Source organism: Manduca sexta, chromosome 16, assembly GCF_014839805.1.
Source record: "Manduca sexta isolate Smith_Timp_Sample1 chromosome 16, JHU_Msex_v1.0, whole genome shotgun sequence".
NCBI lineage: Eukaryota > Metazoa > Arthropoda > Insecta > Lepidoptera > Sphingidae > Manduca > Manduca sexta.
In genome coordinates, this window is record NC_051130.1 from 11,283,301 (window position 1) to 11,302,191 (window position 18,891).

An 18,891-nucleotide genomic window follows, 5' to 3' on the forward strand; every position below is an offset into this window, starting at 1 on the left:
AATACGTGTTCCAATCTAGAAAGACCCTCTTGAAAAGATTTTGCTGGGATTAAGATATCATCCATAAAAAATTAAGGCGAAATCTACTTTGGATTTAGGTAAAATTTTATTCATTGCCTCTTTTTGGAAAACCGACGGAGCATTAGCCAGTCCAAATGGCATCCGTTTGAACTGGTATTGCCCGTCGGGTGTAACAAATGCAGTCTTGTCCTGAGAGGACTCGGCTAAAGGGATTTGATAATATCCCGAGGCACAATCTAGTGTAATGAACAATGAATGCCCCGCTAACGTATCTAGTTGGTCATCAATCAATGGTAGAGGATAATGTTCTTTTCTTGTCTTTTTGTTAAGAGCTCTAAAATCAACACATAATCTTTTTCGCCAGTCTTTTTTCACGAGCAAAATTGGACTGGCATAAGATGATCTCGACTCACAAACTATACCTGCATCAATCATCTCTTGCACCATTGACCGTACCAAACTGCGTTCGGAAAACGCTAGTCTGTATGGACGATATACTACTGGTTGACTGTTTTCCAATTCAATTACCATCTCTGTTACATTCGTATAACCTAAATCTTTTAAACTGCTTGAGAAACATTTCTCATATTGCTTAAGTAGAGATTTTAATTGCTCCACTTCATGAACAGTCAAGGTTTCGTCATAGTTAAGTTTATCAGCTGACGTTGAATCATCTAATTTTAACACATTAACATTTAGAAAACGATCTACCCGCAGAGTTCGCGTTAAAAGTATATTCTTCTCTAAGTTTATTGAATTATTCGAAACATTTTGTACCAATAGAGATCCGTGCCCATTCGACATATTATATTCACCGGGTAATAAATAAAATTCATGATTTGGTTTACCTCGCATTGTACCGTTAACATAAACTGAACCTGTATAATTATCCGGGCACATCACTTGTACTACATATATTTTCATAGGCGTATTCAATGTAATACCTTGACTGACCACACAATCTATTTTTGATGTACCTCGTTCAAAAATAAGATTTTCACTTGTTTTTGTAATAATTATATTAGGTTTTCGGTGAAACTGTCACCAATGAACACTGAATATTTTATAACATCGTCGTTTACCACATAAAATTCTACCTGTTCAGTGATGTTCTGTATTTCAAGAATAACGGAAGTCACCCCAAAGGTACTACTATACTATTACCAATGCCGCGCATAACAGGCAACTGGTCATTGATACTCCACGAAATCCCTAAACGATGAGCATCGCTACAACGTATCAGACAACACTGACTACCCAAATCAACATACCCAGTCAAACAATTCCCATTGATTTTCAACTGAATTATGTACTTCGAATTATTTAGGCATCCTGTATCTATACTTAAAATACTCTTTTCGTTTGGTTTGTCTATTTTAACATTACCATCGGAAGATAATTTTGAGCAATTTATTGAGGTATGTCCTAGTTTGTTGCAGAGGGTACATTTTAATATTTTTTTTGTACATTTGAAGCTAAAATGACCCGGCTCGTTACAATTGTAACACACTACAGAATTATTTTGCGTTTTGCTCTTAAATCCCCGTTATTTGAAAATTTTAACATGCCATTACCGCTGGATGCAATTGTACGTTTATCGTTATGTATTAACTTCGTCTTTTCCAAATGCTGCTGTTTAATTGATTGAAAATACTCTAGCACCTGCTCTGGTTCCGTACACTTTGCAGCTTTGGCCCCTAATCTAAGTGATCTGTCCTCAATGCCGTACAATAAACAATCAACAGCTCGTTTACCCGATATTTGACACCTATTAAGTCAATTAATTTTTCAAAATAATAGAGTTCTAACGACTCGTTATATTTTACGCGTTTAGACAACATTTCCGTTAATAATTCCGCATAGTCATCACTACTAGGAAAAGACATAATAAGTTTGTTTTTCTTCCACTCGGGCCAGAAAAAGACATGGTGGGTAAAGCCTGGTACCAGGTCTTTGCCACACCACATAATTTTGGCAGAGCATAATGTATAATTTGGTCATCACCCCATTTATACAGTCGAGCACATTCATCAACTTTTCCAAGCCACATATGAATAGTCTGACCCTTAATCATGGGGTCAAACTCTGGTATAACATTACCAAGCATTGGAAATTTATTTCCTTCGTGACGACTATATCCTAACGAGGTGATTAACTCGGACAATAGCTTAACAGTGTCGTTATTAATACTAGATTGAAATACCTGTTGTTGCGGCAAAGGCGATCTCAAATCACCCTCGACACTTAAACAATTATTTCGGCTGTACCTCCGTTCTTCGCATCGTTTGCTCAGACGACTGCGACTGCGTCGACTTCTACTTCGGCCACGACTCGTATGTGAACGTCTGCTCTGACGCTCTCTGTAACGGTTGCGCCGACGCTCGCTTGAACAGCTGCGCCGTCGCTCGCGAGAACGGCTTCTATGACGACCATGCGATTTCGCACTCCGATGACCCCGAGAACTGCTGCCCCGACGTGCACGGGAGCCTTTGCTTAAATATTCACGAGAACGACTTCTCTTATTACGTTGTTTGTTTGAATTTGCTTCGCTATTTTTGGTAGTATTACTTTGATTAGGCATAGTCAACTCCTCCATTTCTATTAATTTTGATCTTTCACTTCTAATTTTTATGAAAAATGTAAATAATGTACACTTTTAACAGCTTAACACTGTAATTTGTGAGCTTTGTACATCCCACTTCTGAGTTGTACGGTTCAACCCAGTAATTAAACACTATATTACCACTCAAATACACACTATAATTCAATCTCTTAGATCTTGCCTCGGCGACTGTTCGCCATCGAATGCGTGCGACAGTGCATTCAACTTAAAAAGGTAAACTCGTCAGCCACAGTGTTGCCAATACAATAAAATGTGATATCGATATTTAAATCGATGTGATGTTAAATAGACATTATAGAAGCATATAAATCATCAATATTAAACTACGATTAATGTATATATTAGAAATACTATAATAAACATATCTTTTATTAGAATTATGCTTCCATAATGCTTACACTATATTGAGTGTTTTATCGGTAACTTAACATAGATCATAAGACTCTTTTGTAAACATGTTTGTGAAATAAAATTTATTATTATTATTATATAAAACAAGTAAGTACTTCCGAACAGGAGTGTTCCGCGAATGTCTATAAATATCATTAGGTTAACGTGCCGATCGATCGTGTTGTTTATAAACTACTGCGCGGTCGCTTGGCGGTTAATTTTGTATTGGACGTGGGTATGTTTTCCTGTCTATAATAATGAGTTTGCGGTATCCGTGAAGAGTAGGCAGAGGCAACTAGGCCATCAGTTTATCGAATTTGTACTATCGCCAAAACTGAAAATGAATGAGGGCTGATATTCAAATTGCGTGATAGAAAATTGTTTAACTGTTTATGCGAGTTAAGAATCGAACGTGGGACAGCGCTTTAGTGTAACCGTATGCGCGTCACAGCTGTGCCACCAAGGTAGTAACAACTAGGCCATCGTAATGTATCAAATTTGTACTATACCCAAAACTGAGAAAGAATGGGATGATATTCAAATTGCGTGAAAGAAAATTGTTTCAACAGTTTAGGCGAGTTGAGAATCGAAGCTGGGACAGCGCTGTAGTCAAACCGTATGCGCGTTACAGCTGTGCCACCATAGTGACTAGGGTTAACATTCAAGAATCAAAATATCATAATAATTTTGTAATCACCTCACGAATCTATAAATGCACTCAATGCACAATTATCGGAATAAATTAATCTGATGTGTTATCAGCATGGCTACAATGAACAGTCGGAGCGCTCGTCTTGCGAAACGCGTTGGCACACCGGTGAAAGGACTGTGGGCTTCTGCCGGTCACCGGGCGATCTGTTGCTTGCATGGAACGGAAAATGTTAGGCTTCAAGTCTGACCTACTTATTAGTAGTGTACATTTGATATTTTAATTGAAGGTATACTTAAAACATAACGAATGAGGTAAAGTGGGTGAGCAATTTGGATTTGATGATCGGATTATTGTAAATTATTACACAAGGGAACAAAATTGTTCTTTTTTTTGTTGCATGAACTTTTGTTACGGTTGTGAACTATTTAGACTTCGCTGTTTATTTTTTTTGGAACAGCTTTGTTTTTAATATACACCTATTGGCAGTTTTTGTTTACTAGGCAAGTTTTGATTGTATAAAACTGAGTTGTTTTATTAAAAATTCGTTATTTTCTAATGTGTCTACACCAAGAAATATCTGCAAAAAATTATCCTAACTATTTCAGTAACATCTGTGGTGAATATATATTAAAAAATTGTAGACTTAAAGTGTCGGAGTTCGTAAAACGAGTTTATATTGATTATTTTGGATTTCCTCTGGACACTCTATTAATAACATATATTTGTGAAGACCATAATTCAGAATTACATTCCCATTTGCTGCAACTAAATAAATTAGAGTTTAGTAGACGTTTATAAATAATTGCCGTCAGTAAGTCACGACATTGCAGTCAGTTGTGAGGTAACTTGTGCAATGTGGTGAATTTATGATTCACATAACAGTTTATGTTTTGACACACTACACTAGTTATAATTTGACTGGTTTGGTAGCGTAATGATAGGACCCTTTCGTTTATTTTTTATCCGCGGTGCTTTACAACTAGCTTATTTAGTTGTAAACGTCCTTATACTTGACGTTAAAATGTCTCGTTATTTATTTTGTCTCCCGCTTTGCTATGGAGGGAAGTGGACAGTTAATATTTTCAACTCCTCCCTATGTTTCTATTTGATTATTTTGGTTACGGGATAAAGAAAAATTAGTTTTCTCTGAGACTCGCCGAGCTTCACCGCTCGGTGTCATAAAATGCGTGCCACTGCTGATCCTGGCTTAAAGGAGATGTAATGGTGGGTGTGAGGACGGGAAAGTCTCTACCGTCACCGGTGACGCCGCCACTATATGTACACTAGAAGGTAGAGATAAAGTTAGTTACTATGCACACCTACTATAATAGACCATAAGTTGCCGTACTTAAACAATAAGCACTTAGAATTCGTCCTGGCCATCTATTTGTCCTAATTATACGAGAAAATATTTCTTCGGGCCCGAAGGACATCCTGTCACTTGACCGAAGTACTCTTACATAAATCCACCTTTGCGAGAGTTGGCGAAAATCTTGGGCTCTTCGATGAGACATCCGAATTTCAAGCACTTGCGAATCGCTGAGCGTGTCGGTCGGCGATCTAATTTGAATACATACTAGCTCTTTCGGCTTGGATCAGCTGGTTTTTATACCCAAAACAGGGGGTACTTTTTAAGTCTACTTGTCTGGAATAGGTCAAAAAGTTTTTACTCGAATGTCTCATAAAGAGGGTATTTTTACGTCTATTTGTCACTACATAGTATAAAACAAAGTCGCTTTCTCTGTCCCTATGTGTGCTTAAATCTTTAAAACTACGCAACGGATTTTGATGCGGTTTTTTTAATAGATAGAGTGATTCAAGAGGAAGGTTTATATGTATAATTAATAATAATAACATCCATTAAATAGTCAGCATTGCACCCATGCGAAGCCGGGGCGGTCGCTAGTTTGGAATATATAAAAAAGTTTATTAATTTTTAATATCAAAATCATGGTTGTTACATTTGTACCAGCGGATTATGCATATCAAAACATCCTCAAAATCTTTGATATGTGACCCCACGCCCACCTTTGGTATGACGTCACATGTTTTGCACTTTTACACCCAGAACTAAATAAAAGAATAGCAGTTCCAAAATCAGAGTTAACCTTACCTATAGTTAGAAAAGTTTGAAATGCGTTAAATTAATTCAATTACTAAACGCGTGTTTTCTTTCTAAACATGACGGTATCCGAATATTCTTTCACCAACCACAATGAAGACTTTAATTTGATTGCTACATTTTCCGATGGTATTTAAACCTGAAATGTCTAGAAATGACATTTGTGAATGTCGAATCGTTTCGTAGAATGACGAATTTCCGCGTCCGACTGCGGCATTTGGTATAACATCGCCATAAACAGGCAATGAACACAAAAACTGCCTCATAACCAAGTAAATTGCGGATCATATCGCATTGTTAATTCGGAAGTGAATGCTTTGTTTGAATGTTACTGTGTCAATATTTAGAGGATCATTTTTGGATGTTATGTTTGATGTATATTTTCGCGTTTTATTTGATGTATATGTTTAAACTACTTTTCGAATTTTATATTGTTTTTTTTTTAATATTATTACCTCCCGATGTTTCAAACTTTAAAGACTAAGGCCACGGGACGTACACGTACTGAGGTATACCGTATAGATCGCCTGATTAAAACCGCTATAATATCAGAAAACTATTTTTTTTCGATTTCAACATTCGCGTAAACATAAAAAAATCATTAATATTGAGGTTTTATATTTCTGAGTTGATGAATCATGTCCAGGTTCAAACCTCATTCCACCTTAAAGAACACTTTATATCCAGGCAAATGAGCAAGACTGACCTGAGCCCTGATTCCCTACGTCACGCATTAATTACAAGCATGTAACGTGGCTTATACTGTAGTCAAATATGACATGATCAGGTAGACTCTATAGCATAGGTTTACAAGTAAGTTAATTTAAAATTCCTCTGGCATATCCATGGATGTTAACCCATTTACCAGCGGAATGTTTGCCGGCAAACATGACAGCTACATGACATTACGTGTGTCACGGGAATATAACCTTATATACTACATAAAAAGGTTATTTTTTTCCGTGACACGCGTAATGTCATGTAACTGTCATGTAGCTGTCATGTTTGCCGGTAAACATTCCGATGCTAAATGGTTTAACTAACCTTCAGACAAGTGCCGCCAACTAAAACATTAAACCATAGCTCACGTTATCATTAGTAACGTACGAGTCATGTTTGTTAATTGGTGCCGCTGGTGAGGTGCCCTCTCGCTTGCTGCAGTGCATTTAAATAAATGAAAAGTAAATGTCAACGCGCCGGCTCGACCCCGCGGCGTTTGCAGGGCTGCCGATGTGGGACACGGTTGGTAAAATTAGGAAATAAACTTCCGATAAGTATAGGAAAGTTTGTATTATGATTTCTTAGGTTTACGTGAATGTTAGACATTGAAATTAAACTATTTTTCGGACTTTATTGCGGTTTTAATGTTTTCTTCCAACGTTTCGAAGACTTTCCGCCCCGTGACCACGAAGGCTTGTAGTCTTCGAAACGTCAGGAGAAAATTAAAATATTAAAACCGGGATAAAATCCGAAAAATTGTTTATTAAATATTTGATTGTTTGTGAGATCGTCATCTCTCGTTTATCTTGCTACCGTAACCTAACATACGTCACTCGGGGTACCTCATTGAAAATCGGCTGGTTTTATGTTTATATTCTTATGTTGTTATGTTTCTATGTGCGTGTTATACTGTTTGTATGCAATAATAAATATTTTCTTTCTTACCCGAACTTAACTATGAACTTATAACTATACTTGAACTTTCCCTCTCAGTAGTAGAGGAGGCCCGTGCTCAGCAGTGGGCAAGTATATAATACAGAGCTGATATTATTATTATTATTACCCGAACGCCAAAATCATGTGCAGTGGCAACGCTTTGCTGTTATATATCGTATATTTTTTTTCTTTTCAATCCAAATTCATGTCTGTTTCTGACTGTAGTGTATGGATATATTTATAATTATTTCCATCTGTCGTCTTGAACTATACACAACGCAAAACCGCGGGTAGATAGAACATTGTGTTGTTGAGTGGTGCCCAGTAAAGACGTTGTGCGTAGCAAACGAGCCGATAAGTTATAATATATTACAAGATAATAGTGGCCATTACACTAATAAATTACATTTTATTCTTGTATCTGTATAAAACGACCCTACGTATAGTATCGAATCTGAAAAATTGTATTTCAGATTCAATAATTTGCATAGGGACTGTCGATATTTAAACGGTCCTTATTAAAATGACCTGCATTTATTTAAGACCATAAGGATCGAAGTGCTTATCGCCATGGTAATTAACACTAAACAAGCGATGTTTATTCCACGTTCCCTACGTAAAGTATTACAGATTCGATATTTTACGTAGGGACCATCGAAAAGTAACTTACCCGCCATTTCGTAGAACACATGGTGGTAAGCTCTCTGGACGATGTCCATCTTCCACGAGCGGTTAGTGCGGTATTTGGACTAACGGTAACGAACTCTTGACGATTTGCAAATTAAATTTTATACAGGGTGCTCTATTATATTTAAAATTGTTTACATTTTTGATAATTCGCACATTTATCGTACTCTGTGATAAATTATTTACTCTTAGAAATATTTTTAAAATAGGTTCAGTGGTTTGGTTTTTGAACTGTAATAACTGAAATATGTCCTTCAAGTAATTGAAATTGCGAATTTTTGTTGTAACTTTTTCGGTAGTACGTATTTTTTAAATTTATTTATTCATTCATTACAAAGGAATATAATAAAAATATGAGAACTCAAAAAAACAATAAGTACAAAAAGCTTATCGCTATTGGTCTTTGCACAATCTTCCAGACAACCACTTTTTTTTATAAAGAATCTTCGCTGCCGCGATAATAATTTCGCCATACTTTTTAAAGTTACAATATTTTTGTTCTATTTTAGCATCGACATGTATATAACTCTGATATACATATAAATGACGTATTATAATGTTAAATAACAGAATTGTACAAAGGTTGCCACTGTTAGGCTTATGTATGTTTACAATATTTTTTTATGTTGATTATTCAACATAGTTTTTTTCTTGTTTGTCTACCGGCTCCGTACTTAGGCTGTGAATCGTAAGGTTTCGGGTTTGATACCCAGGTTGGACAAAAAGATTTTTTTAATGCAAATATGCGGGTTACTGGTCTACCTTTATTTGAGTTATATCAGTACAAATTACAAGTTATATCACAGTACAAATTAATCGTAGATGGTCATACCACAAAGATAAGTGATATTTGTGGCTATCGGCTTTCTCACGTGCCATACGAAATTCAACAGCAATTTGTTACTACACCTTTTTTTGCTGAGAGACAAACAAACTTAAAATACGCCTTAATGTGTCTGTAATATCTCGAAAGACTTAATAATAATATCAGCCCTGTATTTGTATACTGTCCCACTGCTGGGCACGGGCCTCTACTACTGAGAGGGATTAGACTTTAGTTCACCACGTTATCCTAGTGCGGATTGGTAAACTTCACACACCCTCAAAATTCCTATAGAGAACTTCTCAGGTGTGCAGGTTTTCCTTAACCGTTAAAGCAAGCGATAATTCACAAAGAATATTCACATAATTTTAGAAAAGTTAGAGGTGTGCCGTCGGATTTGAACCTGCTGAGATCCACCTCGGCAGTCCGTTCCACATCCAACTATGCTATCGAAAAACTTCTATCATTATTATTCCTATTGGTTTAGTTTATAGCGGCGATAGCCTAGTTGGGTGTGGAACGGACTGCCGAGACGAATGTCTGCAGGTTCAAATCCCAAGGGCACACACCTCTGACTTTTCTAAAATCATGTGTGTATTCTTTGTGAATTGTCGTTCGCTTTAACGGTGAAGGAAATCATCGTGAGGAAACCTGCACATCTGAGAAGTTCTTTATAGGAATTTCGTAGGTGTGTGAAGTCTACCAATCCGCACTAGGCCAGCGTGGTGGACTAAGGCCTAATCCCTTTCAGGAGTAGAGGAGGCCCGTGCTCAGCAGTGGGCAAGTATATAATACAGGGCTGATATTATTATTATTATTAGTTTACAAGTAATGTTTACGGACTTTTACTCTTACGATGCTTTGATGAAACCAACTGACGTGAGAAGTAACGAAATACTAAATTGCATGTCTATTTATTAAGTTTATTTTAATAATAATGTTGTGTTATGTTGACAGTCAAAAGAGAAGATGACGCGCGGCGTGCGTCGCGGCTGCGTGCGGCTGCGCGCCGCGGTCATCGGCATCGACGATGAGGACGACTCCACCTTCACCATCACCGTCGATCACAAGACCTTCCATTTCCAGGTGATCATTTATATCTAGGCTTACCATACGTCCCGGTTTGACCGGGATAGTCCCGGTTTGAGATCCCTGTCCCGGCGTCCCAGTCAAACTTGAACAGCACCGACACCCCGATCAATCGTTCCCCCGCCGCGCCGCCCGTGCCACCCGCGCCAAAGACGAAACAAAAGCGAGCGAGAACGAGTGATACCGACTGCAGCAAAATGAACATGAGCCTCTTTCTCTTCTGCATCCCGGTTTGGCTCTTCGTAATTATGGTAAGCCTATTTATATCTATACATATCGGAAAACAAATTCTCCAAAAGCTGTCTGTCTGTATGTGATCGATTTTCTCAAAATTTACTGAACGAATTTTTGTACGATTTTTACTAAAATATAGCGCAATTCTTGAGGAAGGTTTAAGTTAACAGTACATAACGGTTTTATGTAAATTGACTGTAATATAACAATAGGGGACCGGCCTATGCTTGATTTTGTACATTATTCTATATGTAATGGTTAATAATACGAAAAAGAAGCACTCCTGCGAAAACTGCATAACAATTGGTTAAAAAATGAGCGAGTAATTCATATTTAAAATATTGTAATGTGCAGAAGTGGGCGCGATGTGGGGATATCGCTTCATCTCTTTTTTTCGCACGCGTCGTAATTCCCGATGACGTCACATGTGGATATTTCGTCTCTTTTATGTTTCTTGTTAACTACCCCTTCCACCGAAATTCAAAGACTTATAACTTGTTGATTTTTTACCGGATTTTAATAATTCCTTCTGTGTTATAATTTATATTATGTAAATATTTGATAATAGTAAAGAACAAAAATGAGTCCGGTACCCTATTACTGTTGAAGAGGTAGCGTGGTTGTAAAAAACCTAGTGGGTTGGGATTAACGCGGGAAAATCTTTGTGATGCCAATTTCCACGCGGGCGAAGCCGCGGATACAACTAGTTATTATATTTATTGGTAATAGGTCTTTCGTATGAGAGGGACCGTTTGGGTATCGTATCACTGCAAAGTATGCTAAATAGTATGTATGCTTCTAGCATAGTCTTATGATAATAATAATAATCCGTGAAAAATTGTGTAGATTGTGCATTTGCTTAAACGTTATGTAACATATTATGTACCTAATATGTAATGTACACATGTTTATTTTTCCTAATAAATAAATTAAAAATATGTATACTTCGGCCGACGAGAAACATTGTTCCATCTGGAATGTTCCAGTTTAAACATTGCCAGTGAAGTTATTTCCAGTTCAACGGTTTTAGTTCCTTTTGAATTAGGGCTGCCACGCGCAAAACATTCTGGACCTTATTCCCTACGCCACACGTTACTTTTACAGTTCGTAACAAGCACTTAACGCACCGCGTTGCGTTTGTAACAATTAAAATTGGCATACAGAGTACCATTCTGCGCTAATTTCACGAAGAACAACACGACCATGTTACAAATTTACTCTCATAGAGAATAAGACTCCTTTTTTTAAATGTTTTATATCGCCAATAATTCAGGTGTTCCGATTTCAAATTTAAAAAATCACTCTCATACAGGATAAGGCCCTTGCTTTTTAATGTATACCGCCAAAACTTCAGTCGCCCGGTAACAAATAAAAAAAAAAACAATAATTGTATGCCGCGTATCACGCGGACCTGTTGCGTGCTTGGCAAGTAAAAAGTGTTATCGCATTTATCGTCAACATTGTCAAAACTACCTTTTTTTTTTTTTTTTTTTTGTTTTCGCGGAGAAAGTGCCTTATGACTACCGCCCAGCCTTCGGGGGGGGGCGACTGAGCGGTTATGTTGGGGTCACCGTGCCTTACGGCCCGGCGTTGAGCCACCCGGATTTGATCTTGACCTTCGGGTGACCGCCGGGCCGAGTCCCTAACCTATATACACGCACGGCATACCAACTAAAACTCCGCGGTGGCCGTCTTCGGCGCATTAGGGACGACTGTGGGCTTCCTCTGACTGAAATGTTTAAGTTTTCGTCCGCAGTCGTCCTGCGCGGTGCCGCCTGTTGCGGCCCGTCTCCTATGGGGGTCAGAAGCCCCCGCGTAACCGAAGGACGCTCTCGGCGTCAACGGCAGCATGAGGCCTACCTTCCACGCTGCCGTCCATCTCGGGGATTGTCAAAACTACCTGCATTTTAAGATTGTAACAACAGTTTTTCCTCTTCTAAACACATTGTCAAACTATAAAAAGGAGGTCGAAGAGAGGGGAGCTATTCCCTTATCATCCCAGAGTGGTCTAACGCTAACCATATTTAATTATCTTGATATCTGTTTATATTAAATGAAACCTACTGTGTTTGACTTTTACTAAAATGTCCCGTTTTGGCATACCTATTCCAGACAGTTTTAATTTTTCTGATCAGCATCTCTGGTTCGTTGTCACTAGTCATTCTCAAGTTGCTACTTATTTATTTATTTATTTGCACTTTATATACATAATATGTATATCGGCGGACTTAATGCCAAAGGCATTCTCTCCCGGTCAACCTAAGGGTACTAGGGGTAAGGGTGCTACTTCTGTATTACCATCAGTATTAAAACCACTGTTTCAAGGCTCGCGACGGCGGCGAGCGTGAGCAATGGGTGCGGGCCCTAGAGGACACTATCGCGCGACACGGCCGGCGCGAGCGCTGGTCCCGCTGCGTGCCCGCGCCGAGGCACCGCCACGGGGACCTCGAGCGGCGCATCGCCGAGGCCGACGCGTATCTACAGATCATGATCGAGCTGGTGTCGGTGAGTAGCTGGTGATGGCATGGTGTGCCTTTGAGTCCTTATACAGGGTTGGTAAAGTGACCCTATTACACTTTAGAGACTTTCCCGCCCTCACACCCACCACTACAACTTCTATAAGCCAGGATCAGCAGTGGCACGCATTTTATGACACCGAGCAGTGAAGCTCGGCGAGTCTCAGGGAAAACTAATATGCCATTATCCCGTAACGAAATTAATCAAATAGAAAGATAGGGAGGAGTTGGAAATATTAATGTAACCCTATTACACTTAATTGTAAATGTAGGTTCAGATAGAATGTCGAGTGACGACAGTTCATTACCCCTCGGTAGTCGACATAATGATGCAGGCCTGCAACCGGATATTCATAATCTGATCTTGATTACTGGGATCAATAGGGTTTTTCACTATGGTGGTCGCTATCCGGGCGGATGCAGATATCCTACCATTAATGCGGCAGGTTCAGGTTCCTTAGACACCCACGCGTTCTGTGGCAAATAATCGACGATATTATTATCAGTCAATGTATACAGCTGGAGTATGTGATGACCTACTAAGAAGTTATGATCACCATCCTACTTCTTACCTTTGTTGGATCTGGAGGTCCAGGCGCTCGAACGCAGGATAACAAAATTGCTATGGGTGAGAAACTAAATAAATTATTATAAAAAGGGTTTGTGATAAAAATACCTCCTAGTATTTGATTTTATTTTATATGTACAATCCACAATATACCGTGGATGCACTAGTTGTATGGTATAGTGTTATTTTAATACACCTAAATATGTTTTGTTTGTAGAAAATGAACACCCGAGTGTCGGAGCTGGCGGATCCTCAAGAAAAGACTAAAGGGCAAGTCATCCTGGACCACTCCAATGTAAGCCTTACTACATTCCCTTAGAATACAAAATAATAACATCAAAAAATCCCGTCGATCGTTTTATGTTTAACTGTCGAAATCCCAAGCATAATCGAAAGAAGTCATCTGTAAGCGTGTCCAGCAAAATTTATTCTGATTGGTTTAGTTTTGGGATCGATTGAAGAAGCTATCGGGATCGTTTACTGAAATCGGCGGTTATTCTCGCGTATTCATGATTTGTAAAAGACATATTTCTAGAATCGGCAATTTTTATTGTCTACACTGTTTTGTAATGATTTTTGGTTTAAAATTAAGAATAGAAATGGACTGTAAAGTTAGTTGAATTGCATATTTTTCAATTAATATTTTTTTTTGTTACAGGCAATGTTGGACAATATCAAACATTCCATAGTACTTCTACAAATAGCTAAGGTATTTTATCTTTAGTTTATTTGGTAAATAAACATAACATTCATCCTGTGCTCTCCTTGATCGAACAAAGGTATTCACGAGCCCTAAAGATTGTATTGTATAGTTCACATAATTGCAAAATAGATTAGTTTTTAGATAAAAAAAAAATATCACGTATGTAACAAAAATTTACAGATAAACGTTCTTGATTATCCTAAAATATTTATATACTAGCGCCATCATTTAACGTTTTCACAAACCATTTAGTTCACACATGTGCTGATAGATGGCGTTGTAACATTATTATTGTGCAATCAATATGTATTATATTATTGGTGTTTACAGAACACAGTGAACCCGGTGAACGGTGTATACCAGGGACCAACGAATCCGTCTCAAACACATATCAAACCAGGTGAGTGAATCGTATAGTATGCGGTTATAAAGTTTCTAAGTTAGAAAAATAATTAATGGACGCAGCGTGTCATTGTCTTTTGAAAATTACAGTTTTGCACCTCCAAAATAACTCTCTGTGGTAGGTATTTCTTTATTGGTATAAAATAAAAGGTCGGCATGGCCATTGAATATTTAGGAAAAACATCAACCTTATTTAAACTTTTCCATAGATAAAATATACGTTCATTACACTCCCCAGCTCTTATTAGCTGCCGACTCTTGGTAGGTGTGGTGGTTACCGCATTGTCTATTTCTGCCAGTAATCAACACTGCAACGACTTGTATTTTAATATGAAGGATATCGTAATTGTATCAATGGGCATATTTATGAGATGTACTGTCCTGCCTATTCGATTTTGTTTTCTCTCGGTGGCGTAGTTACTACGATAGGACTGAGGTGCCGAGGTCTCGGGTTCGATCCCCGGCTCGGATAGTGATATTGAGTATTTTACTCAATATCATCCCGGAGTATTGAATTTGTGCCCGATATGGCGATAGGCTGGCCCTCATCACGTCGTAGAACGGAATATACGCGGCGAAAAGTGAGAGCACTAGTTGCGCGTCTTTGGGGATGAAAGGAATGTGTGCGTGTGCGTGTGTGTGCGTTTTCGTGTGCGTGGGCGTGTGCGTGTGCGTTTGCGTGCGTGGGCGTTTGCGTGCGCGTGGGCGTGTGCGTGTGCGTTTGCGTGCGTGGGCGTTTGCGTGCGCGTGGGCGTGTGCGTGTGCGTTTGCGTGCGTGGGCGTTTGCGTGCGCGTGGGCGTGTGCGTGGGCGTTTGCGTGCGCGTGGGCGTGTGCGTGTGCGTTTGCGTGCGTGGGCGTTTGCGTGCGCGTGGGCGTGTGCGTGTGCGTTTGCGTGCGTGGGCGTTTGCGTGCGCGTGGGCGTGTGCGTGGGCGTTTGCGTGCGTGGGCGTTTGCGTGCGCGTGGGCGTGTGCGTGTGCGTTTGCGTGCGTGGGCGTTTGCGTGTGCGTTTGTATGCGTGTGCGTGCGCGCGTTTTCCATTAGTCGAACGACGCGCTCGTCTAGTCATACAGTGATTAAATAAATATCTTATAAATTTGTACTCGATCTGGTATCTACCACTGAAGAGTGTTGTGTCTGTTGTCAGGCGACATGTCGCCACACGTGGAGATCGGCTCGGAGTGCCGCGAACTCGCCTCGCCCACGCACTCCATACAGCCGCTAGAGGACCTCGACGCGACACGTAAGACCATTCCAATACTTGCTATTCTGCTAAAGGCTTTCATAAACGTTTAGTCTCATCCTCTCCCAGTGACCGTCCTGAGCCGAGGTTCGAAACCCGTTAGTGGGTCGTCCTCCGTATGGTCACAAAGTTTTCAAGGGTCGCCACTCCCTAAAGCGCTCACCCAAAAGTCCAGTGTATTTACATAAGTCGGCCCTTGCCAGATTAACAAACTTATAGCCAGAAAAAAAAATAGTAGTTGCCAACGTAAATTATGGCATTAATCGAGGCAAAGGAAATAATTTTATGCCATTTGTCGTTTCAGTAAAATATTTGATTCAAATTAAATTATTAAATAATGTACAGTCAGCAGCAAAAGTGGCTGATCGAATTCAAAACGCATTTACATTGATTTCAATCGAAATATTCTAAAGGTAAAGTAAACCGTGTGAAGTTTATATAGGTCTAACGGCGACTTAAAATTTTGAATTTGTTCAGCTACTTTTGTGGCCGACTGTACGTTGATATTAGCCACAATGAAGTAAAAATAATATCACGTACCCACTCTTTGAATTTATTCCCGAGGTGGCAAAAGCGAATTCATTCAGTCACATTGTGGGACGAATGGAAATGCAGCGAAGTGTGTCAATTATGGTCCAACAAGAAAACAATTAGAACGAAAATTATATTTGATAATTACACGCTATTGCACATGACAGAAAAAAGGGCGGGAAGGGAGAGCAGCGCTCCCCGTGACAAAAATTAACATTAAAGTTAAGCTGCGTTCCATAAACACTAAGTGTGATTATGTTCAGGAAAACTGTCTTTATGATTAGATTATATAGGGTCATGTACTATGTATGGCTATGTGTTCCTTAATTATAACATGTATACTATACTAATTCCGAAAATCTTTCTTTTCTAGAAAGCTGTGCCTACGTTTATTTTTAAATTGGTCACAATTTCGTATCTACTCACATCATTTGCTGTGATGTCAATGTATGAGGTGTTGGAGATCGAGGTTCGGCTATATAATACCCACCACTTCCCACTCCCTTACCTATTTTAGGTTTAAAAAAATTGATAAAGCGATGGCGCGCTATAATATCATCATCATCATTTCAGCCGGGAATCGTCCACTGCTGGACATAGGTCTCCCGAATTGAGCGCCACAGGGACCGGTTCTGGGCCGCCATCCATCGGACTCCGGCGATCCTCACCAGATCGTCGGTCCATCTCGTGAGGGGGCTGCTTACGCTGCTATAATATGATTTACCATTTTTTTTTTGTTTCCCTACAGGACAAGCGATGTCCCTGCTGGTGCCGGACACGTCCTACTCCTCCTCGGAGGGCGAGGACGACTTCTACGACGCGGACGACGAGCCCGCCGACACGCCGCAGCCGGGACCCAGGTCAGTCTACCACATAAGTGTGTTTCTACAACTTCAGCAAGCCCAGTTGTTTTAGCCGACAGTCTTTTTTTATCTTTCACCAACAAGACAATTTTAAATCTAATTTTTTTTATCATAACTAAAAATCAAAAATGATTTTGTGATAGTGAGGAAACGAAATGACACTTTAATTCGTTCATTCTAACCATCCGTCGATTAAAGAACTGATATTGAAATTATCAGTAAGGAGAAATAAGATGTGGTAGAGTGTGACGGTGAATATGGTCGACGTAATATGATCGTCATAAAGATATATATGATGATAGAAGTGATATTAATGTAAACTGTAAAGAAAATTAATTTTTTATCGCTTTTAATGACGAGACGAGCTTGCCGTTCGCCTGATAATAGTTAAAACATCATCCAACAACTTGAATTACAAAGTATTGTTTGGTATTCAACGGCGCTCGCCATTCTGAGACGTGAGATGTTAAGTCTCATTAAGTCCAGTAGTTACAATGACTACAATGTCCTCCAAACCGGAACACAACAGTGACTACACACTGCTGCTTGGCGGCGGAAATAGACATAGCCGTAGTACCTACCCAGGCTACACACTACACTTCTTCTAGAAATATCGCCTTTCTTGCGTTCAGTGATAATGATCTAAAATATCAATTAATAATAATCTCGAGCTTACCACTATTTGCAATAAACGATCCCAATCGCTTTTCTCAATCTATCTTAAAAAAGGACAAAAAGTGGTTTTTGACATAATTATAAATAACTTATTTCGATTGGTTCATTCCCTGAATGAGATTGAAGATTGAGATTTAGATCATTTGTTGGAAACTGCTGTTAGTGTCTAGGTCAAATGGGGTGGATAGAATGGAACGTGTCGCGTGATTATTATACAGATGGATCCACCGAATAAGATGGTTTCCTATGTTTGATTATGTAGATTATTTTATTTGTAACATAAAATAATAGGAAAAAGTACTTAATTGTTTGGTGAAATGAGCAGAAAACTGGGTTAAAAAGTAAAGCAGTTAATTATATTTGAAATGTTGTGTGCAAAAATAGGTGCGTGGTAGAGTTATCGTGCTAACTCTTTCTCACGCGTGTAAAGTGATGGCAGGTGACACTCGATGACGTCACGGTTTGCTATTATTGTTATTTAACAGCTACCACCAAATTCTTATTGTTTATTACTTTTCCATTACATTTAGATGACATAATTTTTTGATAAATGTATTTAAAAAAGTAGTCAAATACCCTGTTGCAACGTTTTACAGATTTTTTTTTGTATCAACAGTTACATAAAAATAAATTGGATTTATTTCTGTAACGAATTCAATGTATTTGTCGTCCCTATTCACTCCAGCTGACGGCGCATTTGTAAGCAAAATTATTAAATTTAAAAATAAAACCCTATGGAGTCTATAAGTGTATGGGTTGTACAAAGTAACTCGGATGCATTTAACCGCGGAACGAATTGGGTCGCGGGTCAATGACATCGGGTCACTCGTAGAGCTGGCAAGCTAGTAGTCTAAATAACTATTTTCGGATGTTTAAACTGTTTTTTTTTTGTTTATTTAACAAATAGATTTTATTATTGGAACATTATCATTATTACAATACTTAAGCATTAAATTATATAAAGACTAGATTTACTTTCTTAAACCTAATAAATAATAATAATATCAGTCCTGTATTATATACTTGCGCACTGCTGAGCACGGGCCTCCTCTACTACTGAGAGGGATTAGGCCTTAGTCCACCACGTTGGCCTA

At 38.8% G+C, this 18,891-nt stretch overlaps 1 protein-coding gene across 1 annotated transcript in view; it reads left to right on the forward strand.

Moving 5' to 3' along the window:
* LOC115453886 (oxysterol-binding protein-related protein 9) overlaps positions 1 to 18,891 on the forward strand; it is a 115,364-nt gene that overhangs the window by 32,943 nt on the left and 63,530 nt on the right. Inside the window, exons 2-8 of the mRNA XM_037439091.1 lie at positions 9,932 to 10,060; positions 12,623 to 12,802; positions 13,599 to 13,676; positions 14,040 to 14,090; positions 14,415 to 14,484; positions 15,633 to 15,728; positions 17,008 to 17,119. Coding sequence (XP_037294988.1) covers positions 9,932 to 10,060; positions 12,623 to 12,802; positions 13,599 to 13,676; positions 14,040 to 14,090; positions 14,415 to 14,484; positions 15,633 to 15,728; positions 17,008 to 17,119 — 716 coding nt within the window. The remainder of the gene's footprint in view (positions 1 to 9,931; positions 10,061 to 12,622; positions 12,803 to 13,598; positions 13,677 to 14,039; positions 14,091 to 14,414; positions 14,485 to 15,632; positions 15,729 to 17,007; positions 17,120 to 18,891) is intronic.